Source organism: Protopterus annectens, chromosome 6.part0, assembly GCF_019279795.1.
Source record: "Protopterus annectens isolate FY-2018-M chromosome 6.part0, PAN1.0, whole genome shotgun sequence".
Classification (NCBI taxonomy): Eukaryota; Metazoa; Chordata; order Ceratodontiformes; family Protopteridae; genus Protopterus; species Protopterus annectens.
Window position 1 is genome coordinate 184,473,609 of NC_056737.1, and position 26,444 is coordinate 184,500,052.

Genomic DNA, 26,444 nt, shown 5'->3' on the forward strand with positions numbered 1-26,444 from the left:
TTTTTGTTCTGACATAGTTTTGGAAACATAGGCTCATAGCCTTGGTAATTTTGTTAGCTTACGTACGTACATTGTTAAATTATTTTACCTGGGTGGTCTTTAACATGGCTTCTCCAAAACCAACTTTGAAATATGAGTTTCATGAGTGACAAATGTATTTTAAACTCATCTGTACTGATTATATAAGGGCTCACCAGTCTTTCATCACTGACTTCCTGGTGGCAGGGAATAGAAGGTAAGTTGCAGTCTTTTGGAGAACAGATCAAAAAATGTGTGATATGGTGATTAGAGTTGATAGATCACTTTGTAAATTAAAAAAAAAACAAACTTCCCATTCATGTAGTACAGCTTCCTAAAATATTTTGTCACAAGTATCTAGTCCTCCAATTAGAGCAAACAAGCCTGTCGCAAGATAGAACTGTGGTTTCTTTAAAATCATTGAAAGAGTGAAAGAGTTCCTAGTACATACATACCTTTACACCCAAATTCAGGCCCCTCTTTGTAGTGACACTGGAGAGTGACCAGTTAACTAGATGCATGTCCTCCAGTGCCACTAGAATTAACACAGTCCTTCCATTAAAGATCCTGAAATAAATAAAACTGATTGTTCCTGAATGCAAGTTCAATTTGCTTGTAATTAAACAAAATATATACCCATTTAGTGGAATTGTCCTGTTTTCCATTGTCCTTGAATCTCCTGATGGCACCAGCAAATGCTGAGTCCCTTAGTATCACTATCTAAAATAAAGAATGTTTTTCACAAGCTACACATGCACGTGTTTCTAATTATGATAGAAGTCATCCTTTTTGGGGAGTTTCCAGTCTACCAGCGTCAGTCTCTGAAATGAAGTAGTTTATCCTTTGCAAGCCACAGTCATGGTTTCTTTATGTAAAACAAAACAGTTTCTCCTCCACCCATCAGAATTTCTCACCCTCCAGGCTCACCCAGTCCTCTTTACATTGGTAGTTGTGGGTGGCCGTGTTGCCATCATAAAATTCATGAAAGGTAGACAGTAGCCCTAGTTTTAACCCTCCATTTCTAAAGAAAAAAAGGAGTCCATCTGCTTTTTGCAACACCCAATCACACCTTTATGTTGGAGAAGCCAGCAATAGCAGATAGGGATTGGCTTGCCTGTCCTGGTGGTGATGGGAGGGGGTGTATACCATGGTACCCTTTGAAAGGAAGCTTGGTCTTTAAAGAGGGAATAATCTTTTGTCCAGTTCCAGGATGAATGTAGGAGAAGGGAGGGGGACAAAGATTGTAGGTCATTAAAAAAAAAAAATTCCTGGCGAGTCCCCCCCCCCCCAAGACACCTTAGTTTCCCCACCACCAGCTTCAGCTTGAAATTGGTAAACAGAGGGATGGAAAGTGGAGTTGGTAGACCTGGCAATGGATGAGGGCAGTGAGATAGAAACCTGAAGATATCATGCAAGGAGGTGGAATGAACAAAAAAGTTGTACTGGAGACAATACTGCTCATTCATTGATTGCCAACCTACTATGTCTTTGGATATTTTAATAGATGAGCATAACCTTGCAACATTTTGTATTTTAGCCATAAGTGTTCCACATGGCGTACATGCAACTTTTTTTGAAATGCCAGTATTCTTATTATGCCTTTCTGTATGGAATGCTGTTTTTGCCTTGCTATCTGTGCAAGATCACCCCTTGGCAAGAGTTCATCTTTCTCACTACAGCTCAATTCATGAGCTGTAGTCATTACATAGGTATAGCAAACTGCGCATGTAATATTAAACAGCAGCAGAGTTATAGTTCTGAATGTGACATGGCAAATGCTGGATTGCAAGAGTGTCCTTTTTCAAGATTTAATTTCAAAGTATGACACCATTTCTAGCTTGTAATTTAGTTTTTAATTGTCAAATGTCAAATCTAGGCCAGAATGCACCTTTCTACCTCAGAAGGAAATTTTACTGTCATTGTTCTAAAACTATGTTGCTTGCAACATGAAAATATTTGCTGTCTGTGTGTACAGGTCTCTCTGCTAGTGCCCCCCACACCTTGGACTTCCTGGGCTTACAGTTAAACCTTGTGCATCCTGAGCTCATAGTTAATTTCCTGTTTTAATTAGCACTCAGTCTTCATTCTGTGTTGTGGTCACATTAGTACAGCTTACACCATGGTTGACTGTATAAATACCCTCTGGTATACCCCCGCCATGGTCAGTGGGGTGGTCATTTTTGTTTTTCTGATGCTTTAGGTACCCATTTCCATCGTGGTGGTTCTAAGGTGATACAAGTAGTTCCGTCCATTTAGGAGCACCTTCCTCCATATTCCTTTAATTAGGATGGACCCAAATTTAGTAACACATCCAGCAGGAGGGTTGTTCTAACTCCCCACCCTTCTGTGCCCTACTTGTGCTAGACACACCAAGTTCTATGAGCAGTACTTGATAGAGTTTTTAGTAGAATGTGGAACAGAAGCTGCCATTAAAAAAGAAAAAAATTAGTAGAGCATAGAAAGTATTGCATGATAACTAAGAATCAATCGGATGAGGTTAGAAAGGGTTGAGAAAAGAGAGATTGGATAAGCAATTCACAAAGAAACAATGGAGAATATATGTATGTCTCCCAAATATGCATTGAAGTCTAGAAGACTTAGGATCTTTGCTTGGTAGTGTCTATATAGGTATTTTATACCCCAAGTAGACGCCAAATAATTTTTCCTCAGGTAGACAGCAAATGTTGGAGGTGTGATGGGGAAGAAAGAGGCAGCTGGGAACATATTTTCTGGGAGTGCAATGAGTCGACAGACTTTAAAGATTCCCTATAGACTGCTCTGTCAGAGATACTGGGTAAGCAATTGGTGTAACTAAGTAAATTATTTTTTGAGCCTTGATACAGAATCGAAATTGCCTAGACATAGTAAGGCCTTGCTGAGTCTAATTATGATGGCTGCCTAAAAGCAATTACTAGGAAATGGAAATCAAAGTCTAAACCAACTTTACCAGAATGAGTGAATATAGTAACAGAGATAAAACAACTGGAATTGAGAGCGTTAGAAAAGGGTAGGAGCAAATTGCATAGGAAAAAATAGGAATTGTAGGAACAATACACACAGAAGAGGAATGAGGTTTAAAAGAAGGCAGGATCTGAATGAACTATGTAATGTTTGACTGGCAATGACTGGATTGATTATAAGTGAAATATAATGTTTGCAACTACAGTTATGTCAAAATGTTTTGTGATGTATAATGTTTGCAAGTAAAATTATGTCTATGGTTTGTTTTCATTTATATACATTTATGATTGCCTATGTCATACATGATAATTTAATAAAGATGATTCTTTAAAAAATGTTCTATGAGCAGGTCTTTTCTTTTTTTCAGTTTAGAAGGTCTTTGTCAGACTTTTTTTTCAGTTACCATCTGTACTCTTCATGTTATACTTCTCCTTCCAACTGGAATAGTGATTCTGATTTTTTCTGACACAACTACCATGCCAAGATGGCTCTGGAGCTCTTCTAAGCTAAGCTTTTGACCTTAGGTTTTTCAGGACTGGATTGAAAACCAACAATGTCACTGGTCTTTCAGCTCCTAAGAGATGGTACTGATTTGTAAAAACTCCAGTTAATTCCTTTTAAACTCTCGTAGCATTAATTGGCTACATCCATGGCTCACATTGATTGCAAATTTTTAAAACCCTGTGGCAAATTGATTACAGTGGTTCTCTTTTTGTCACATAGGTTCATAGGTAGGTACTAGGCTATCGGCCCAAGGGCCTACATAAGCCTAGTCAGCAAGATTCCATAGCTTACGCCACCCAAGAAAGTTATTTTCCTGTGCCACTGTCAGCAGCGACACAGAAGTGATCCCCGGGTGTATTTTAGTGCTATGAACTTTGCTTGTCATAGATGGAGTAGCTCCTGTCAGAGTTTAGGAAAGTCTCTGGAAAGGAATCTATCCTGCTGTCCTGTTTATTTGTGGTGACAAAGTTTAGGTCCCTGAGCTTCCTCCTTCCAGGTCAGGTAGTCACTTGATACTTAATTGACTTTCCTTTGTGTGTCTACCTTTCATCAAGGTCCTAGGTTGTTGTTTGTTGATTGTTTTAAAAAACAGACTTGGGGCTTTTTTCCTTGGCTAATTGATATTGAGTCGCAGTCACAGCCTTCCTTTGCCTGTATTCTAGGCTGTTGAAGTTGTCTTTTTGGCACTTTCAGTTTTTAAGCCTGATTCTTGTCTTGCTCCCTGTCAGGTAGCTATTTTTGGGCGAGGTTGGGTTGATTTTTCTATTTTTTTTGTGGAGTATCTTGTTGTCTTGTCTTGCCAAAAGGAGAAGGGGATTCTCCTGTAGATAGTGTGGATGGAGATCATATCATGCAGGTGGGCTTGAACTTACTTAATTGTAGATCTTCACATCCATATCCATGCACCTTATGGTACCTTCTCACCTTCCCCTCCTTTTGTAACATACTAGTCTTTACATAGAGATGGTGACATGAGTCCAGCCAGCCAATAAGGGCTAGATTCTGGGGTAAATTGGCTACCCTTCCATTCAATACTAATTGGGAGCATGGGGCTCCAATGAAATAATGGCATTTACAAACCACAATTGAATAGAGGTATCTGAGTGGTGGAGCTAGGGATCATCCCTGATTTGTTATTTGCCTGCCCTCATTTGAATAGAAATATTTCAGTGATGGCACCAAGGATCAACCTTTATTATTTGGAATCATGTCACCCTTTTACATCATCCAAAAACCTTTCACAGTACAAATGTCATTAGTTCCAGATTGCTGCCATGTGTCTAAAGCAAGGTTATTTTCTAGTCATAGTTAATATCCCTTGTTCATCTTTAATGTCTAAAAAATTACATTAATAATATCCCACTTTTAAGGGGCAAACATCTAGCTTAGTTTTGTTGACTTTGAATATCCAAAGGATTATAGTAAAAATTGCCTGCTTTAATGGAGGCACATTTTTAGCTTAATATATAGATATTAACTAAAATTAGGCTTATACCTAGCCCCCTTTAATACCAGAGCAGAGAGCTTTGTCTTTCACTTTATTTCAAGTATTCAAAGTAGCCAAAGTAGACTGCTTTCTTGCCATTTCACTATTTCAGTTTTTGTTTTTTTTCTTAAAATCTTATTGAACACTGATATTACATATCTTTCTGTTCCTGCTGATGTCAAGAGCTAGATTTTTTCCACCTTTTTTTAAAAATTTTATATTTTATTCTTTGGATTTTTAGCATGTAGAATGAGAGTACATAGTGCTTTTCACTAGGCAAGCTTCATCGGATCTTGAACAAATAAAAAAACACCTTGGTGCCAGACCCAAGGGTTCAGAATAAAACTAGCTTTGTGAAGGAAGGGGCAGGAAAGACATCAGATTACAGAACATTTAAAAGTCAAAGAACAGTGCAACACCACTTTCAATAATGTATAGTAGCCAATTGAAACACATTTCAGTAACCTGAGATACAAAAAAAACCATGAAAATAAAATAAAAATGAAATCTAGCCTACTCCCATGGTACAGCAGAATAAAGCCTTTACTGTGACCCAGGCAGCCCAAGGGGCCAAGAGGATGGGCATGAAATGGCCTTTGGCTCACCTGTACTGAAGTGAGGGAGGGAAAGAAGGAGGCAGTTTGGCTTACCACTTGGGTGCTCTGGGTGGTGCAGTGAGTGGAGTCCAACCCAAAAAGACGTGCTGTCACAGCATACATCCAAGGGAGTCACATGGGAAGCTCCCATGCTCCTGGCAGCTCAGTGTCTTTCAGAGCTACCATGGTCAAGTTAAGGGTTCTTGGGGCTGGGAGGGAAACCCCTGAAGTCCATACAGGTGACTTCTGTGACTGGCTGTTACCTCATGGGGGCACTAAGGCTGGTTAAGGCTGCCTCCTGTGTATGAACAAATGGGACAATTGGTCATCAGTCTGATGATGGCAGAATGAGGGGATATAAAAAGTAGAGAGAGTTACATAAATCTAGTGAAGTTAGCCTTTGGCAGCTTCATTAACAGGATGTCTATCCATCAGGACTGTTTTGCAAGGTATCTTTATTTATATATTTATTTATTTATTGGAGCAGGGAGTATGACAGGTGCATTCTGGGTTGGTGTCTTCAGAGGTTTTTGCCCATAGTTGGTGTCTACAGGGAGCCCCATTGGCTATTAATAAAGGGTTATGTATAGGCCTAGTTTTAGTTATTTGAAACATTGGCCAACTAATGTAAGAAAAAAGGAAAATTGACTATGACTTTATTATTAATGACTTTTATTGTTTATGTTTTATTGAACAGCATTCTTCCTTCTCCAAGGATGATGGCACAATAGGAACAGAAGATCATTTTCTTTAATTGGCTTAGTTTTTGGTGTCATTCAAAGAGGGTACAGTATTTGTCAGCTTGGGATGATGTGGTGAACAGACCACACTGCTTCACCAGAGATGGTCTACACCTTTTTCCTCTTGGCTTTTGATTATTGGCTAAAATTTTGCCCATCCCTATAGTGCCTTTTTTAGGCATCACCAAGCTAACCAACCCAGGATAATCTAAAGATGACACCTTTACCAGAATGCCAAAAGTCTAAACAAAAACTCCACTCCATGCAAGTTGTCGTCATCCAGGGGAATATAGATAACTGTGTAGTTTATGAAATGTGGTTTAAATGCCATGGAAAGTATCTTGGCAGTGCAAGGCTATAAGATTTCCACGCATTAGGACCAGCTACTGATCAGACAAGGACAAAAGAGGGTGGTGTCTCAATTTACATCAAAAACAAATGCACCTTAAGGCAGGTCAAGCAATATGATGCAGTTGAGCTTCTCCACTTACAACTCTGTGTAAGCAAACTCCCATGCCATATCTTGCCAACCTGTAGGACCCCAGTTTACAACACAGGAAACCCCCAACACTTACTTAATAGAACCTGAGTCACTCTCCATTCATCCCAACACTATACTCGTGTAACTTCAACTACCCCACTGTAAACTAGGAATCATACACAACCCCAAACTTTCAGGCCCAAGGATTCCTAGACCTTGTTGACATGAACACCTTGGACGAGTTAGTCTGTATACCCACTAGGGACACCAGTATGCTTGATCTTGGCCTTACCAACGTGTATTAGACCATAAAGCTGTGTCCTTCAAAATAAAAATAAAACCGGAGACACCAGCTAACCCAGGAACTTTTAGGAATTATTCCAAGACAAACGTCCTGCTTTTAAGTAGCACCCTAGCAAAGTTTCAAGCCCCCTCCCCATCACAGGGAACACTGCTGCTTATGTGGAGTCATTCACAAAAAACTTTTACATTCATGTATGCAGCTGCAAAACAGGCAACAGTACCTACCCAAAATAAGCACAGGAGAAACTCAAAAAACAAGCCTCCCTGGTGGAATCCCAGCATAAATACATTGTATAACAAAAGGAAGAAAATCATGTCCAGAAATAAGTGCAATGCCCAGCAAGGAACAATCTTTCTCATCAAAGTAAATAAGTAACTTAAGTCAAATTTGAGGTAAAAGTGGTCTCACAGGCTAAGGAAAATCAAAAGGCATTCTTCAGCTTTGTCTGCAACCTCAAAGGCAATGCAAAACAACGTGTTGAACTGATTGTAGAGGGAACCACATCTACTGAGCCAGAAGATATAGCATATCTACTTGCCAAATTAGTTAATTTCCAATTATACCCTGCTTTCACCCCAGATGCCTCTCAAGAAATACCGCCAACCATAAGATAGTATCCCAGAATGCCACCTTAATAGCATGAAACATTACCTGTTTGACCCACTAGAATCCCTGTTTAAGCATAGCCTCCAAACAGGCCCCCTCTGCACAAGGGCGGGCCATCCACAGACCTGGGGAACTATCACCCATACGTCTGACTAGTCTCATATGTAAAGCCATGGAAAGAATAGTCATGGATATGTTTATTTGCTTTTTGTTAACCAAATAAGTGAACTGGTACAAAGTCCCTTTTCTGTCACCACCCAGTCTAGAGGCCATACTGCAGAAGATTAGACAGTAGTACAGAAAATGTATACATGACAGTTGTGTAAATAACCACTTGTTTGTACAATGTTTAATTCTATGACTGGAGTTAAAATATCATATTGAGAGTGGAAATACTTAAGCCTAAATTGGCAATGCCAATATTAAACAGAAATTACTTAAATATGTAGCTCATTGATTTTTGAAAATGCTCAATTTACAGACATGCTATGACAGAAATTGTATAACATAAATCATAGTGCACATTGTGTTATATCATGGGTTTCACATAGGAGTATACTTCAGTGCAAATGATTAAAGCAGGAGTAACATTTTAGAATTTATATGCTAATACAGTTGTGTAGGTAATAGTATGCATAATATTTAAAATATGTACTTTAGTCTGTGCAAATGTTGTTACTAACCATTATCCCTATAGCAAATACATGCTACTCTACTATGGAGATGTTCAGAAAGCTCTGATAAAAATGTACATAATATACATAATATGGTTTGTTATCTTTTATATTATGTTTCCATTTACATGCATTATGCATTACATATGTTCTTTTTTATAACTATCAGTTCAGTATTACGTAATTTGCTCAATTCCTGCCTTCCTGTAAACTTCACTCCTCCTCCTGAACATAATTTTGCATGTATTGCTCCAACAATTTCCATTTATTTCTATGTAATTTCTTCCTTCCCTTTTGTAAAGATCCCACTTAGTTATTTTGTGTGTGTTACAATATACTGACTACTTCAAATACAGTTAGTTTAGACTTTGATTTCCATTTTCTAGTAATTGCTTTTTTGGCAGCCAACAGAATTGTAGTTAACAAGGCCTTACTTTGTCTAGGCAATTCAGATCCTGTGTTCCAGTTAAAAAGAATAATTTCTTTAGTTACAGTGGATATAAAAAGTGTACACACCACTGTTAAAATGCCAGGTTTTTGTGATATAAAAAAATGAGACCACAATAAATAATTTCAAAACTTTTCCCACCTTTAATGTGACCTATAACCTGTAGAATTCAATTGAAAAACAAATAAATCTGTTGAGGCAAAAATATTAAAAATAAAAAACGTACAGTAAGCTGGTTGCATAAGTGTGCACACCCTTAAGTTAATACTTTGTTGAAGCACTTTTTGATTTAACTTACAGCATTCAGTCTTCTTGGGTACACACCTGCCATCAATTAAAGAGAGTCTGATTAACTCCAAATAAAATTCAGCTGTCCTAATAGAATTTTCCTGACATTTACTCAGTTGCCTGCTACAGCAAAAGCCATGGTTCTTGGAGAGCTTACAAAGCATCAAAGGGATCTTATTGTTGAAAGGTATCAGTCAGGAGAAGGGTACAAAAAAATTTCCACAGCATTGGATATATCATGGAACACAGTGAAGACAGCCATCAAAAAGTGGAGATAATATGGGACAACAGTGATGTTGCAAAGAATTGGACATCCCTCCAAAATTGATAAAAAAAAACAAGATGAAAACTGGTCAGGGAGGCTGCCAAGAGACCTATAGCAAAACTGAAGGAGCTGCAGGAATTTCTGGCAAGTTCTTGTTGTGTACTACATGTGACAACAATCTCCCGTATTCTCCATATGTCAGGACTATGGTGTAGGGTTGCAAGACGGAAGCCTTTTCTTATACAGAAAAACATCCAGGCCCGGCTAAAATTTGCAAAACAATACATCAAGTCTCCCAAAATCATGTTGGAAAATGTGTTATGGTCTGATGAGACCAAGATTTAACTTTTTGCCCACAATTCCAAAAGGCACATGTGGAGCAGAACAAACACTTCGCATCACCAGAAGAACACCATCCACATGATGAAGCATGGTGGTGGCAGTATCATGCTTTGGGGTTGCTTTTCTTCAGCTGGGACAAGGTGGAGGGAATTATGAACATTTCCAAATACCAGTCACATTTGGCCCAAAATCTTCAGGCGTCTGCTAGAAAGTTGAAGATGAAGAGGAATTTCACCTTTCAACACGACAATGACCCCAAGCATACATCCAACTCAACAAAAGAATGGCTTCACCAAAAGAAAATTAAAGTTTTGGAATGGCCCAGCCAGACCCCATACCTAAATCCAATAGAAAATCTGTGAGGTGACCTGAAGAGGGCTGTGCACAAGAGATGCCCTCGTAATCTGACATATTTGGAGCACGTTTGCAAGGAAGAGTGGGCAATTATTGCCAAGTCAAGATGTGCCATGCTGATAAACTGCTACCCAAGAAGACTGAATGTTGTAATTAAATCAAAAGGTGTTTCTGCAAAGTATTATCTTAAGGGTGCGCACTCATGCAACCAGCCTATTGTATGTTTTTTTTATTTTTTATATTTTTTTTCCCATTACAGATTTGTTTTTTTTTTCAATTGAATTGTACAGGTTATAGGTCACATTAAAGGTGGGAAAAGTTTTGAAATTATTTATTGTGGTCTCTTTTTTTATATCACAAAAAACTGGCATTTTAACAGGGGCGTGTGCACTTTTTATATCCACTGTACATTCATTTGCTCACCCAATATTTCTTACTGAGTACTCTGTAGGGAGTCTTAAAACTTGCCAGCTCATTAACCTCTGAAACATTACATTTTCCTTTACCGTCACAATTCCAACATTTGCCATCTACCTGAGGAAAAAATCTTTTGAAGTCTGCTTGGGGTATAAAAATACCTATGCAAACACTTCCAACAAAAAAATCTGAAACCTTCTAGACTTTGTTGCATACTTGGGTACTATACATATGTCGTCCCACTGTTCCCTTGTAAGTCACTTATCAAATCTCTCTTCCCAATCTTTTCTTAAGCCTTTGGATCGATTTTGGTAGTTATTGTGCAGTGTTTTACATTCTCTACTAATTATCCCATTTTAACAGTAGCTTCTGTTCTAGATTCATCTATAAACTCTGTCAGAGCAGGTCTTTCACTTAGTATTCCCCAATCCCTTTCTGTTTGTCTTTACTCTGATATAATTCCTGGTAGCTAAGGGAAGATGGTCTCTAGCCTCTAGGCCAAATGTCTTCTTGGCCTCATCTCATTCTGTTACATTTCCCTGTCTACTTATTTGCTCACAATACCTTATTTTCTTTGCCAGGTTTTCACCAGTAAATTCCAGCCTCCTCTTGCCTATTATGTGTATCCCTACTCACAGTCCATCTTTGCAAAATCTCCTCTGTCCATTCTAATGTTGGCTTAGTTCTTAGAAAACTTGCTGCTACCAAAAAAGGTACTTGTTTAATTTAATATCTTTATCACATACAGCAGTCATTGAAAAGAATCACCCATCCCCACATTTAAAATACCATTGACTACATACTACACAAAACTGCTTTATATGCATGCTATAACATGCAGTTTGTCATGGAAGTGTTCTATGCAAATGCTATTAAGATCAAAAATTGCTTTACTTAGTTACTTTTTCCCCTTTTAGTCTCCTTGTAAGCATTAATGACACAAGGTGGAGTATATGTTTTAGAGTCCACCCACAAGTCAACAAAAGTCCAGTCTTTCTCAGCCACTGTTTCTTGCAAAGCCATATTTCACAAATGTGATTGAAGCTTTATGGTCTCACATTTATTCAATCATTTAAGTGTAGCTGGTCTTCTTCCTGTTCATCTCCATTTAAGACCAGACCCTGGTACTCCCGATTCTTCTAGTCAGCTCTTGTGCATTTTTGTCTCTCTCAAGCATTTTTTTGAACATTGGAAAAGTTTTTACTGACTAAGTCTCTCTATGAGATTTATTGTCCGAAGAATGAGAAGCGGAGTCCCCTTCTGTTTGATAGCTAACGTTTTGTTGTATAAACTTTATTTCTTCCGTAGCCTGTTCTGTATCAAAATGTTTTTTTCTGAAAAAAAAAATTCTGAAAACAGTGGGATACAGCAACTTGAATCTTGCACGTCTCCCGTCATTCCATGATTGCTGGAATAAATTTGCTTCTCTTCTGCCTGGTGTACAATAATCATTTTCCACAAATGCTCAGCTGTCTCCAGTTTTTAATATTTTTCCCTTTTGGCACAGTTTTGTCAAGATCAACTCTTTCGGCTGGTATGATTGTATCATTACCAATATCTAGGCTGATTTCTCATGGCCAGGATTGGAGCATACCCTCGATGTGCCCTTTCACTTAACTAATCCTGGTGTGGAATACCAGTTAATTTGCTTATTTGTACTTTCATTAACTTAATACAGTCTGTTCCTTCCAGTTTCTCTGGTACTGCAGAAAATCTCAGGTTTTCTTTAGTAGTTTTGTTTTCTAACTCTACCATTTTTTGAAACAGCTGATCTGAAGTAGTTACTTCATTTGATCTGCAACCTGTGGGTGTCGGATCCGACAGCTTTCCAAGCTCCAAGATCCGAGCTCCTAGCTCCTCCCCCCTACACATAATCCCCTGCTACTAACCACATTACCTCAGATCGTTTTTTGCCGCGGCTGAAGAAGCTTCCCTGTGAAGAGCTCCTGGCTGCGTGAGATCATTGCTGGTTTTAAACCATCTTTTTTTTCACAAAGTTGTCGTTGTGTGTGTGCTAGCCCCTTTTTCTACTCCTAGTGCTAGTTTTGGTCCCTTTTGTTAATTTTATTCAATAGCTTACCTTCACTCCCCCTCCCCCTCCTAGTTTTTGTGTGTGTGTGTGTGTGTGTGTGTGTGTGTGTGAATATGTCTGAAGGGCCTAAGGCCGTTTTTTCTAAATGTACTGAGTGTGGCCACAAGCTTTCTCCAGCTGATGGCCACACTCAGTGCGTTTTGTGCCTGGGGGCAACCCATTTGTCAGAGGCCTGCCAGATCTGCATGGCCTTTAACCCCCGGGCACTTTGGGATAGGAAGAACAAGCTAATCCTGGCGGGAAAGCTCCCCCAGGAGTCGGCTTCTTCTTCCTCTCCTGTTCGGGCTCCAGCTGCTTCGGTAGCTTCGGCGCTATCTGTCCCCTTAGCTCTACCTGGGACTCAACCTCCCACTTCGGGTTTGAGCTCTGGGGAAACTAGTGCCTCTTCCCTTAAAGAGAAGAGGCACAAGGATAAAGAAGGACATAAGTCCCACAAAAGGCGGGCCGAACCTCATACTTCGGCTCCGCCAGTGAAAGTGCTTAGATCTCCCTCGAGGGTCTCCGAATCCCCCTCCTCTCGACGCCGTTCGCCCTGTTTCTCGCCGGAGCCGGAGGAGGATAGGTCTCCCTCGAGATCTTCGAGGCGGCCCTCCCGGCCCACCTCTACTACTTCATCCAGGTCGACCCGTAGCGGATATGGATCGGATGATGCGTCGGTTCTTGCAGACCCAAATGCAGATGGGGATGCTCCTGCCTCCCCCCCCTCTGGGGGGGAGTGCAGCCCCCATATTTGCCCCGATCACTCCTTCTCTGACTCGTTTTCGGGTCTCGGAGTCATCGGATCCAGGCCCATTCGGACCCGGGGAATTGTTGGCGCCGATAGCGGTGGTCTCTTCAACGCCGACTATACCTTTGAGCTTATTGGACCCGAGCTCTCTGGGCCGAGGGCTGAGCATCGGATCCGAGGGAGTTGCTGTGTCTTCGGCGCTGTTGGCGTCGGAGCACACCTCTGCCTTGGCGCCGACTGCATCGGCTCCGACCCCGATCCCTTCCTCGGATCCGAGGAGATTGCTCTCAGAGGCTGGCGAGAGTGGCTCTCCTTCGGCTTTTGAGGTAGTGGAGAGGGTACTGTTGAGGTCCTCCAGATCCCCGAACCGGGCTTCGGATCCACCCGTACCCCCACTGTATGAGGATCTGTCTTCCATCATCCATCCATCGGGACAGCCTGCCCAAGCCCTCCAGCTAGTTCCCGCGGAGGAACAACAACCCGTTGACGAGCCCTCTTCGGACAGCCCCACCGAGGAGGTCCCTCGGAAACATCGGTGCCAAAGGAGGCACCTGGACTCCCCCGAGTCCATTACCACTGACACAGACTTAGATGATACGGAGGGTTCCCCAAGGTCACCCCCTGAAGATGTCTCCTTTGGAGACATCATGGAAATGTTGCGTATCAGAGGGGAGTGGTCAGCCCAAAAGCCCTCCCTTGATGAGTCCATGTTCCTGGAGGCCTTTGAGGCAGGCCCATCTACCTCCTGGGTGTCCCCTCCGGCCGACCCCCTGGTGGACTTAATTACCATCAGGGCATGGAAGGAGCCCGACACCGTGGAGCCAATCCCTAGGCGCCCCGATAAAGTCCTCAGTCCCCCTACAGATAGACCATCTTGGGCCAAAGGGAACCCCTGTTGATGCCATGTTGGTGGCGGCGGCCACCAAGAAAGAACTCGCGCAGGAGAGTTCTTCGGTTCACCCGCTGGATAAAGAATCTCGAGCGCTTGACCGGATTGGGAAGCGGATGTTTGCTTCAGCGACCTTCTCCATAAGGGTGCTGTACTATATGGCACATACCATTAGGCTACAGCGAGACTTGATTAAGGAATACGCTGCAGCCCCCCCGGAGTCCATGTCGGTCCCAGACAAGAAGGTTTTTGAGACTCCGATGGCCACTCTAAAATCCATCTCCAATACATCTATGTGGCTTCTCTCCCACGCAATGGAGGGAGCCGCTAGAGCTAGCGGAGCCGGGGTCATCTTGCGACGTCTCTCCTGGCTCCGTCTTTGCGACTTCATGGATCCCTTCAAGGCGTCCTTTGCGAACGCCCCTTTTGACGGTTCTGCCTTGTTTGGCAAAACTGTTCGCGACATGCTGGTCCAAAGCGAAAAGGACAGGAAGACGCTGTCTGCCGTCGGAGTCCGCTTCTCTAGTCCCCAAAGATCCTTCTCCAGGAATCAGAGGGGACAAAAGAAGCTGTGGTTCCGTAAGTCTCGGCAATCCCATCCTGCTGCGGACCACTCGTCCTCTAGAAGCAGAGGAGGACAAGGTGGATGCCGGCCCAGAGGCAGAGGGGGGGCCGCGTAACTTCGGGTCTAGAGAACCTTTCTCGGACAGACCCGTGCAACAGCCCTGAGGGCTTGCCCGACTGTCCCTCACTGGAGGCAGTCGGGGGGCGGTTGTCAGAGCACCTGTCAAATTGGGAGTCCCTTACATCAGATCAATGGGTGCTCCGGATCATATCCAGAGGATACTCCATTCCATTCATGAACCTACCCCCCCAAACCCAGATGTCTCCCCGATGTCCCACCCGATCAGAGGGAGGCAGCAGCTTTGGAGATTTCAAAGCTGCTAAGAAAAAGAGCCATCCAGCCCGTCCCCCCAGATCAGTCCGGATTGGGTTATTACTCCAGGTTCTTTTTGGTGCCAAAGAAAACGGGGGACCTCAGACCCATTTTAGACCTTTCCGCTCTGAACCTGTTCATACCCAAGGAAAAGTTCCGGGTGGTCACTCTCCAATCAATTCTCCCCCTTCTGCGGGAGAACGACTGGATGTGCTCGTTAGACCTCAAGGATGCGTATTACCACATCTTGATGGACAGACGATCCAGGAGGTTTCACTGCTTCCGGCTCGGAGACAGTCATTATCAATTCAGGGTTCTTCCATTCGGACTCACCTCAGCCCCCAGAGTGTTCACCAAGGTCATGGCAGTGGTTGCAGCCCACTTGAGACTTCAGGGTTTTCAGGTCTTCCCCTAACTAGACGACAGGCTCCTCACCGCGACCAACAGGCATCAGCTCTGTGTGGCGAGAGATTATGCTCTGTCTCTGGCCTACAACCTAGGCATCTCAGTGAACGAGCAGAAATCCTGCCTGTGCCCCACTCAAGCCCTAGAATTCATAGGGCCCAGGTTAGATACACAAATCTCCCGAGTTGTTCTAACGTCAGCCAGGCTGAACAACTTGTTGTATCAGGTGTTAGCTCTTCTTTGGAGCCCTGCTCCTCCGGCGGAGTTAGTCCTGAGGGCACTGGGGTCAATGTCAGCAGCGATCGGTCTCACTCTTCATGCCCGTCTGCGAATGCGCATATTACAATGGACCCTTCTAGTCCAATGGTCCCTGTCAATTCACCCGTTAAGCACGCCAGTACCCCTGAGCAGGGTTTGCAGGGGCTCCCTTCTGTGGTGGTTACATGCGCAAGAACTCAGAGAAGGGAGGCCTTTTGTGATCCCCCCGGTCGAAGCCACGTTGACCACGGACGCTTCTCACCTCGGGTGGCGGGGACATTGTTCAGGCAGATCCGTTAAAGGCATGTGGACTTCCCTAGAGACCGCATTGCATATCAATGTCCTAGAGATGAGGGCGGTGCTTCTGGCATTGCAAGCTCTCCACGACCTTCTTCCCCTGGGGACTATTGCAATGCAGATGGACAAACATGGCAGTAGTTTGGTATATAAACAAACAAGGAGGGACCAGATCTTATCCCCTGTGTCGAGAAGCCATGAGAGTGTGAGAATGGGCGATGTCCACCAACCGCTTTCTGATAGCAACGCACATTCCGGGACGGTCCAACATATTAGCGGACAAACTAAGTCAGGTGCTTCTCACTCCATACGAGTGGTCTCTGAATCCGTCTGTTGCGAAGCAGATCTTCCACAAATGGGGTCAGCCTCGCTGTGATCTTTTCATTTCTCCTTTAAACACAAAATGCAGCGAGTACTTTGTGATAGTTCCCCCCAGAGGGGAGACCCCCAGAGATGCTCTAGTCCATGCTTGGCCCCCCGGACTCCTTTATGCTTATCCCCCCCTCCCACTCATGATGAAATTCATCCAGAAAGCCTGTCGGTTGGGGAGCAGAGTTATCCTCATAGCCCCATTCTGGCCTCGACAGATCTGGTTCCCTTTTCTGCGGTCTCACAGTATGACTCCCCCATCGATTCTGGATCCCAGTCCAGACATAATCTCGCATCCAGCGGGATGCCCTACCCCAAACCTGGCCAATCTCAAACTTGCGGCTTGGTTGATCCAGTTCCATTAATGGCTAGGACTCCCGGTATCTCTTCCCCCGTTAAAGCCATTCTGGTGGCGGCCCATAAACCATCTACCAGAAAACTTCACAACAGCAAATGGAAACGTTTCTCCATCTGGGCCAAAGACAAAGACCTGGACCCATTTACTGTCCCTATTCCGACTATTCTGGACTTCCTTTCCCTGCTTTTTAGGCAGGGAGCAAGTGCCTAAACGGTTAAGGTGCAGCTGGCGGCCATCTCCCATTTTCATGTGGGGGACGGCATAGGCTCTTTAGCATCTACTAAGTTGTGCAAAACCTTCTTAAGAGGCGTTTTTCTTTTGAAACCACCTGTAAAGACTGTGGTTCCCCCGTGGGATCTCACTCTGATATTACAAGCCTTGACGAGGCCACCTTTCGAGCCTGCGGCCTCGGTTCCGTTAAAGTTCTTATCTTGGAAAATGGCTTTCTTGGTGGCTATTACTTCAGCCAAGAGGGTTTCAGAATTGCAAGCTTTGTGTATCAAGCCTCCGTACCTTATCTTTCACAAGGATAGAGTGTCCCTCAGGACTAATCCATCTTTCTTGCCTAAGGTAGCTACAGAATCAAATATTAATCAGTCAATAAATCTTCCTGTATTTTTCCCAAATTTTCACAACAAAGGTGAATACACGTTGCACAAATTGGATGTACACAGACAACTGCATTTTTACTTGCACAGGACTAGAGAGTTTCGCAAGTCGGACCAGTTGTTTGTTTCTTATGCAAAGTCAGCCATGGGCAAGGCAATTACTAAAGTGACTGTAGCAAATTGGATCTGTCAGTGCATTATGCAGGGATAAACTTCGTCTGGCAAGCCAGCTCCGGTTGGTATCAGTGCTCATTCCACAAGATCTGTAGCTACCTCAACAGCCTTTTGGTCTAGGGTTCCAGTAGATGATATATGTTCAGCAGCTACCTGGTCCTCTTCTCATACGTTCATTTCTCATTACAAGCTGGATATGATTTCCAGGAGTAGGGCTTCTTTTGGCTCCGTGGTGCTTCGGAATATCCTTCCGTAAGGACCACCCAGGTTCTTGTAGGTTAGCTGGGGACTCTGTCCCACAGGTTGCAGATCAAATGAAGTAACTACTTCAGATAAAGAAGTTATGTACTCACCATAATGTTCCATCTGAGTAGATACTTCATTTGTCTGCAACCGACCCCCCCCGCCATCCCCCGAACCTGTCGGGAATTTTCTGATCACTCGGAGTTGGTTCTGTCTCAAGTTGGCGAGGCAAAAAAAAAACGATCTGAGGTAATGTGGTTAGTAGCAGGGGATTATGGGTAGGGGGGAGGAGCTAGGAGCTCGGATCTTGGAGCTTGGAAAGCTGCCGGATCGGATCCGAGGTCGGATCCGGCACCCACAAGTTGCAGAGAAATGAAGTATCTACTCAGATGGAACGTTATGGTGAGTACATAACTTCTTTTTCATTTTGTTTCATAGAAATTTCTTCCCCGGATCAGGCAGACTGTCTTTCCCTTGATCCCATGTTCTTGAGAAGTCTCATAATCAGCCAGTCTTTTCTTCAATTGAGCTTCTGCTTTTTTGCAGTTTTATCAGTTCATCTGAATAGCTAGTTAAAGTAACTATTTTTCTAGCCATTTTTTTATTTTAGTTTGTATACTCCTTCAGTGTTTCTTGTATTTTAATCACTTCTGAGCACATTCGATTTATTTTCCCTCTAAATTATCGAAAGCCATCTTTTATGCTAAAGCTGAGGTTTGAGCTTTTTTTTGCTGAACAGCTGCTGGATTCTTCCCAGTGAGTGTTTTCTCTTTACCTTGTCTAGCTGATTTTCTTCCAGGTTTTCCTAAATTTCGTCTGTGCTGGTATCTAGGCAATGTACTTACAAGCCAGTAACTGGATTTTACTCAAGCTGACATAATTGCTATCTCTTATTTCTTTCTTTTCCCACACTTTTAGAGATAACATGAAATTGTTGGTCAGTGTGCAGCCATCTTGGAAGTCAGGATACCCATATCTCTGGAAGTTCATAACCTGTTCTGGAAACAGAATACTGAAGAAATGATTGAATGATTGTTGACTTCAGTTTGCCTGGTCATCCTTAACTAGTGAATGAGGGAAGAAGTCACTGTTGTGCAAAAATATTTTGTAGTGTAGACATGTAAAAGGAGTCTTGATTCTTTTAGTAAGAATTTTTATAGTGGGGTGCCGTTTTCATTATCCAAAGATGAGGAAGGCTACTAACACATTAAAAGTACACAATATTATCGGCAGCTGTTGCTTGACCATTTCCCATACGTTAATTGCTGCTGATTAAATACCCATGTTTCCTTTACTGTTTTTAGTTGACCAGTTTTATGCTTTTTATTTTGTATTTCATATTTTGTCTAAGACTAGATTTTACTTTGTTTTTCTTGATTTTGTTACCATAACCAGAATAGTGTCTAATACTCAAATTCATGTTACATTTAGTGTATTTTGCTGTGTAGTATCGATCCTGTTTCCTGTATGACCTATTGCTTTATTCTGACTTGTGCATTCTGCTGGTGTGCATGCCAGTGTCATGCTGTGAGACGGTCTATGATTGTTATTGTGTTTCTATCTCCTGGTTTAGCATATGTATAAATGTGTGTGTATCTTATTTATCCCTACCAGATTTGGCGTATGGATCCATTATCACACTGAAGAATGTTCGGACTGCAGGTGGTTACCTACATTCACATTGGCACCTTTACCCAGAGGGTGTTGGAGCAAAGCAACAACAGGTAAGGACACAGTGTTCCTTTAGTTTCAAACACATGTAAACAGTTCCTTTGATTAGGAGGGCCTGGCTCTGTCATCCACAGTAATGTGTTAATTTATATAATTTTCTCTATAATGTTTGCCCAAGAAAATCCTCTGTAGTAGCAGAATAAATAAAACTGAGTCTGCTAACTCATATCCTGTCCATTTTTGCATTATTTTAAAGGTGCTTTTCGCCATCTGCATAACATCTGGTTGTGAGGGGAGAGAGTAGCAGCCTTCCAAACTCCACCGTAACATTTTTGATATCACAGAGAGAGAGGGATAGGGCTGTTTGACCCCCTTGCAAAGTAGAACAGAAAATGTCCTTACCATAAGCTAACTGCTGTTACGGTATTCTAACACTTGGATAATATTCTCAAAATATTTTTTACTTATGTTACTGTGATACTGTGTGGTACAGTGTTGTATTGTACAGTCATTCTTTCTGTGTCCAGTTGTTTACTAATAACTATAAATGTGATAGTGTTCAATCTCGCCGTTTGTTCTTACACATGGGTTCGGAGCCGATCCTCGGCTCCGTGCCGGCCTCTTGCAAGCTCTGCATCGAGAAGAAGCTCGAGACAATCTAATACCCACAATCCCCCTCTGCCTTTACCTCAGATCTAGTTTGCCGCTGCTGCATACGCATCGTTGGGAGCTAGCTCGAGAGTTTCTAAGCTAAGATATAACTTTTATTGTTGTATTTTATTAGGATACTAGTCTAGTTGATATTTACTGTGTTAACAAGTGTGATTGTGTTGTGGTTCCGTTAATTCTTTGGTACCGTTAACTTTATTTATCGGTATTTTTGTTATCGGGGCCTACACCCTTCATATCTTTCCATAGTTGAGACAAAATTTTTACCGGATTTGACAATTACTCGATTGTGACTAACTTTTTTCGGATTTGACTGTTTTTTACTGGAGTTGTCTTTTTATTCTACAATGTCTGAGAAGGTAAAGTCTGGTTTCAAGCGTTGTCAGTGTGGCCAGAAAATGTCGGTCACTGACAACCATAGTTCCTGCGTCTACTGCCTAGGCCCTCTCCACTTACAAGAGGATTGCTCCATCTGTCACTCTTTTAGTGGGAGGGTCATGACAGATAGGCGCAGGAAACTAATGGACAGGGGTCTATTGAAACCGGCTTTCCAAGAGGCTCTGGATGCTTCTGACCAGGCATCGAAGTCCTCTAAGGAATCGAAGACGTCGGAGCCTAAGTCATCGGCTCCGAGCTCTTCTTCAAAGGTTAGATCACCGGTTCCACAGACTTCGGGGCCGAGTGTTCAACTGGTATCGGTTCCTGAGCCTCGAGTCTTGGAACCGGTGATGGAGCTCCCTCCTTCGGCCATATTGAGGTCGGCTCCGTCTTCGGTTCCTTCGACCCGTTCTTCCTCCAAACTTTCGGATGTCGATGTGGATCGCGTGGTGCAGAAGTTGTTGGAGCATTCGGCCCTCTCTAAACTTATTTCGGTTTCCACCCAGTTGGTGTCGAAACTTGAAGGCCTTCCTGTATCTCCATCCATTCCTCCTCCGAGACCGATTCAGTCTTTGGAGCCGGAAGAGGCTGATCTACTGATTGTGGAGCCCTCGGGTCCAGAACCGTCAGTTCTCGGTCTGTTCCCCTCACCTCGACTCCGGCGGACCCGGTACCGGAGTCTCGGAGCCGACGGTCTGTTCTTGGTTCCGGGGCCGAGAGTCGAACCGACGTGTCGGTTCCGACTCTACCTCGGGCCTCGGCGGATCGATTCGGCTCCGTCCTCGGGTCGATGCCTTCGTGCCCGTGTCGGGATTCTTCCCATTTCTTCGAACCGGGGACTCTTCGATGCGGGACCGGGGCGTTCGACCTGATGAGGAAGGTGTTGTCTACCCAGACAACCACATCAGTGGAAGCAGTTTCTCCTCCCCATAAAGGGCCTTTGTCTTCATCTGCACCCACGGCCACATCCAAGCGTCGGGCACCAGTGTCTCAGCCACCCCTGGAGGGTGCCCCTCTTCCTCCGAGGCTTCTTCGGATGCTCCCACGAGGAAGTCCCTAGGAAGAGATTGTGTAAGAGGAGACACTTGGATTCTGCACAGGAATCCTTGACATCTGACACTGACTTAGATGAGTCAGAGGGTCCCCAAAGTCACCTTCAGAAGATGTCTCTTTTCAGACATTTTGGAGATCCTGAAGCAGAGAGGTGACTGGCAGTCCCTTCCCCCTTCTGAGGATGAGTCAGTTCTGCTGAAGGCATTTGGTGCTCGCCCTTCCTCCTCCTGGGTCACTCCGCCCTTCGACGAATTAATGGAACTAATTGCTCGAAGGGCGTGGGAGACTCCTGACACAGTGGAACCTGTTCCAAGAAAACCTAACAAGTACATCACAGCACCTCAGGATAAGTCCTACCTTACAAAAGGAGTTCCAGTAGACGCTATGGTGGTGGCAGCAGCCACGAAAAAGGAGATGTCGGAGTCTTCTTCATCTGTCCATCCGCCTAATAAAGATTCTAGGACGATGGATAGATATGGGAAGCGCATTTTTAGTTCAGCGGCTTTTTCCATGCGGTCCCTGAACTATCTGACCCATTTTACACGTCTGCAGAGGGATCTAGTCAAAGAGTTGGGAGATACCCTCCAGGGTGCTACAGATGCAGCTGTCTCAGAGAAAGTGACAGCGCAACTTAATACCCTAACATCGATTGTTAACTCGTCCATGAGGCTGATTTCCTACGCAGCCGAAGGTTCGAGTAGGGCAGCAGCTTCAGCGATTGCTCTTCGTAGACAATCGTGGATGCGCCTATGCTCCTTTCGGAAGCCTTCAAGTCTTCCTTTACAAATGCCCCATTTGACGGTGCCACTCTTTTTGGCCCCAAGGTAAAGGAGACCCTTACCGGTGTGAACAAGAGGGAAAGACTCTGTCTGCTGTCGGAGTCCGTTTTCCACCCCAACCAGACCCGTACCCCAAAGGGCAACGCGGTGGGAAAATGTGGTTTCAAAACCCCAAGACTCTCTCTCAGGCACACAGTGTGATGCCCCCTCGACAGGCAGAGGACGGACCAGAGGCGGAAGACGCCGCACTGGCGGCAGAGGGGTCCGCAACATCAAGGTGACAGGGAAACACTCCCTGGTAAACCTTTCCAGCACTCCTGAGAGGAGGCCCGACTGTCCTGCTCTGGAGGCAGTCGGGGATCGCTTAGCTTTATACCCTCAGGCCTGGCAAAATATAACTACAGACAAGTGGGTAAAAAGCGTAGTTACCAGAGGTTACAACATACCCTTCCTATCCCATCCCATTCCAAAGAAAAGACTCCCAGATGTACCGCCCCATCTGCGAGAGCCAGCAGCTTTAGAAATTTCAAAGCTGCTAGAAAAAAGAGTCATCCAGCCAGTCCCAGCGGACCAGCAAGGATTCGGGACTTACTCAAGGTTCTTTTTAGTTCCAAAGAAAACAGGGGACTGGAGGCCCATTCTAGACCTAAGCTACCTCAATACTTTCGTCAAGAAAGAAAAGTTCGAATGGTCACGCTTCAATCGATCCTTCCATTCTTACAGAAGGACGAGTGGATGTGCTCAATAGATCTAGAGGATGCATACTACCACATCAAAATGGCCAGGGCATCCAGAGATCATTTGCGCTTCCAGCTGGGAGCCAGTCACTTTCAATTTCGAGCCCTGCCCTTTGGTCTGACCTCAGCACCCAGGGTCTTCACCAAATGCATGGCAGTGGTAGCGTCTCACTTGAGACGCCAGGGATTCCAGGTGTTTCCGTATCTGGACGACTGGCTCCTTTCGGCCACCACCCGGCCTCAACTACTGCAGGCCAGAGACTTTGTTCTTCAACTGTGTGTTCACCTAGGGATCTCCGTAAATTTCGGAAAATCCTTACTTCAGCCATCACAAAATATCTTGTTCATAGGAGCAGAGTTAAACACACGTCAATTGATTCTGAGGCTTCCCCCAGAAAGGATATTATCACTGCAGACTCACATATGTCTTCTACTCTTGTCAAGGAAATCTCCTGCAAAACTAGTACTGAAGGTGTTGGGCCTCATGTCAGCCTCCCTTATTGCAATTCCCCTGGGAAGGCTGCACATGAGAGTCCTACAATGGCTACTGTTTGCTCAATGGTCGTTTCAACAACTACCTCTAACACACGAGATTCTTATAACAAAGACTTGCAAAACAGATCTAAACTGGTGGCTTCAAACGTGCAACCTTTCCAAGGGAAGGCCGTTTGTGCTACTCACGCCCACAGTTACGGTGACCACGGACACTTCCCTGATAGGGTGGGGGGGCATCTTTCAGGGACAGACAGTCCAAGGCGAATGGACCAATTTAGAGTACAATCTGCACATCAATGTTCTAGAGTTGAGGGCAGTGTTTCTAGCGTTGCAACACTTTGCTCCCCTTCTTCCTCTAGGGACTATTGCAGTTCAGACGGATAACATGTCTGTAGTCTGGTACATAAACAAACAAGGGGGAACCAAGTCCTATCAACTATGCAGAGAGGCCATGAGAATTTGGCAGTGGGCGGAGTCCATGGGTCGCTTTCTAATAGCAACGCACATCCCGGGGTCATCCAACGTCATAGCCGACAGGCTGAGCAGAGCAATTCTGTTACCGCACGAGTGGTCTCTAAAACAGTCAGTGGCGAAAAGGATTTTTCGCACGTGGGGCCAGCCTTCCTGCGACCTGTTTGCGTCTCCAATGAATGCCAAATGCAGGAGCTACTTTGCCCTATTACCCCCTCCAGGGGAAGTCCCCAGGGACGCACTGGTTTACGATTGGCCCCCGGGACTCCTATACGCTTTTCCCCCATTTCCTCTGATATCGAAGTTTCTCCAGAAAGCCAGGAACCTACACAGGACGATAATCCTCATTGCTCCATTCTGGCCTCGTCAAATTTGGTTTCCCTTCCTGAAAATACACTGCATTCGGGGACCCTGGATTCTGGACCCAGAGCCAGATCTATTGACTCACTCGTCAGGGGTTCCCCATCCCGCGCTCCTGTCACTCCATCTAGCAGCTTGGCTGCTCCAATTCCCAACTTAGCCAGGTCTGATCTTTTGTCACCAGCAGTCCAGGATATATTAGTGGCTTCGCATAAAGCTTCCACTACTAAAACATATACTAGCAAATGGAAACAGTTTGTATTCTGCCATGTGGATCCCTTTATAGCTCCTTTGAATAAGATATTAGAGTTCTTAACAGACTTATTTCATCAGGGTGCTTCTCCTGCTACTCTAAGAGTTCAATTGGCTGCCATTTCGAATTTCCATGTGGAAGAATGTGGAGCTCCTATCATGGCTCACAGACTTTGTAAAGCCTTTTTAAAAGGAGTTTTTCATATCAGACCACCGGTCAGATCTCCGACGTCTCCTTGGAGTCTGAATTTGTTGTTGTCTAATTTAATGTTGCCCCTTTGAACCGCCTCTTCTTGCCCATTAAAATTTTTGTCCTGGAAAACTCTCTTTCTGGTAGCCATTACTTCTGCTAGACGAGTATCTGAACTTCAGGCTCTCTCCATCAAGCACCCTTATTTGATCTTTCACTCTGACAGAGTTTCTCTTCGAACCAATTCATCCTTCTTCCCTAAAGTGTGTTCTATTAACAATATTAATCAGTCCATTGAATTACCCACTTTCTTCAAAAACCACTCCAACAAAATGGAGTATATGTTACACAAATTGGATGTTCACAGACAGCTAAGATTTTATTTGGATAGAACAAAAGATCACAGAAAAACAGATCAACTCTTTGTGGCTTTTGCTGATAGCAGGAAAGGACTTGCAGTTACCAAAAGAACTCTTTCTAAATGGTTAACGGATTGTATAATCTATGTCTACGATTCTACAAATCAACCCCTTTTAAACAAACCCAAAGGACATTCCACAAGGTCAATATCTACGTCTTTGGCTCATGCAGCTCGCCTACCACTGGATGCTATTTGTGCGGCTGCTACCTGGTCTAAGCCACATACATTTATTTCTCATTATAAAGTAGACAAGGTTTCTAGGGACATTTGGTTCCACTGTGCTCAAGAACGTCCTCCCGTGAGTTCCTCAGGATCAAGGAGCTAGGGACGCTACCCATGTGTAAGAACAAGCGAGATTGAACACTATCACATATAGAAGTTATGTCCTTACCATAACGTTCCATGTGGAGTGTTCATCTCGCCTTTGTTCTTACAGTCCCACCCTCCCACCCTTAGGAAGAACGTTCTTTGATGCCTGGCCAGGAGCATTTTTTGCTACTGTTACTATTCTGTGTACATAGTTGGTATACACATATATTTTTATATGTGTCTGTTTAGATATATATAGTTTTTCTATAATTGCTTTCTATACTTATGTGTATAAGCATGAATGTGCTATTCTATAGATTGGTTTACTTGCAAACTAGATCTGAGGTAAAGGCAGAGGGGGATTGTGGGTATTAGATTGTCTCGAGCTTCTTCTCGATGCAGAGCTTGCAAGAGGCCGGCACGGAGCCGAGGATCGGCTCCGAACCCATGTGTAAGAACAAAGGCGAGATGAACACTCCACATGGAACGTTATGGTAAGGACATAACTTCTATTTACTGCCTGTCCCCATATTTATCTTGCTTACCACTTGTCCCATTTCCCTGTACATTCGCTTTCCTGTATTTCTCCTCTATCCCTTCCCTCTGACTTCTTGTTTCAAAGCTCTGTAACCCTATCTATTCTGCCTGCTGTGGTCTCCTGTATACCTGTTGCTCTTCATTTGTTCCTTTTCCCTTGACTCCCCCATTTTTGTCTCAATCTTCAAGATTCTCCTCTGGAGTTTTCCATCCTCCAGCACATCTCCTCAAAGCTCCACATCCCAAATCCATGTCCTGCAGCACAAGCAGCTAAGCCAACT

At 43.8% G+C, this 26,444-nt stretch overlaps 1 protein-coding gene across 2 annotated transcripts in view; it reads left to right on the plus strand.

Moving 5' to 3' along the window:
* The window catches only part of POMT2 (protein O-mannosyltransferase 2), a 1,453,485-nt gene that overhangs the window by 361,610 nt on the left and 1,065,431 nt on the right, over window positions 1–26,444 (plus strand). For both annotated transcript variants that reach the window (XM_044073901.1, XM_044073900.1), the window contains exon 9: window positions 19,456–19,565. In XM_044073901.1, the coding sequence (XP_043929836.1) occupies window positions 19,456–19,565 (110 nt within the window). The remainder of the gene's footprint in view (window positions 1–19,455; window positions 19,566–26,444) is intronic.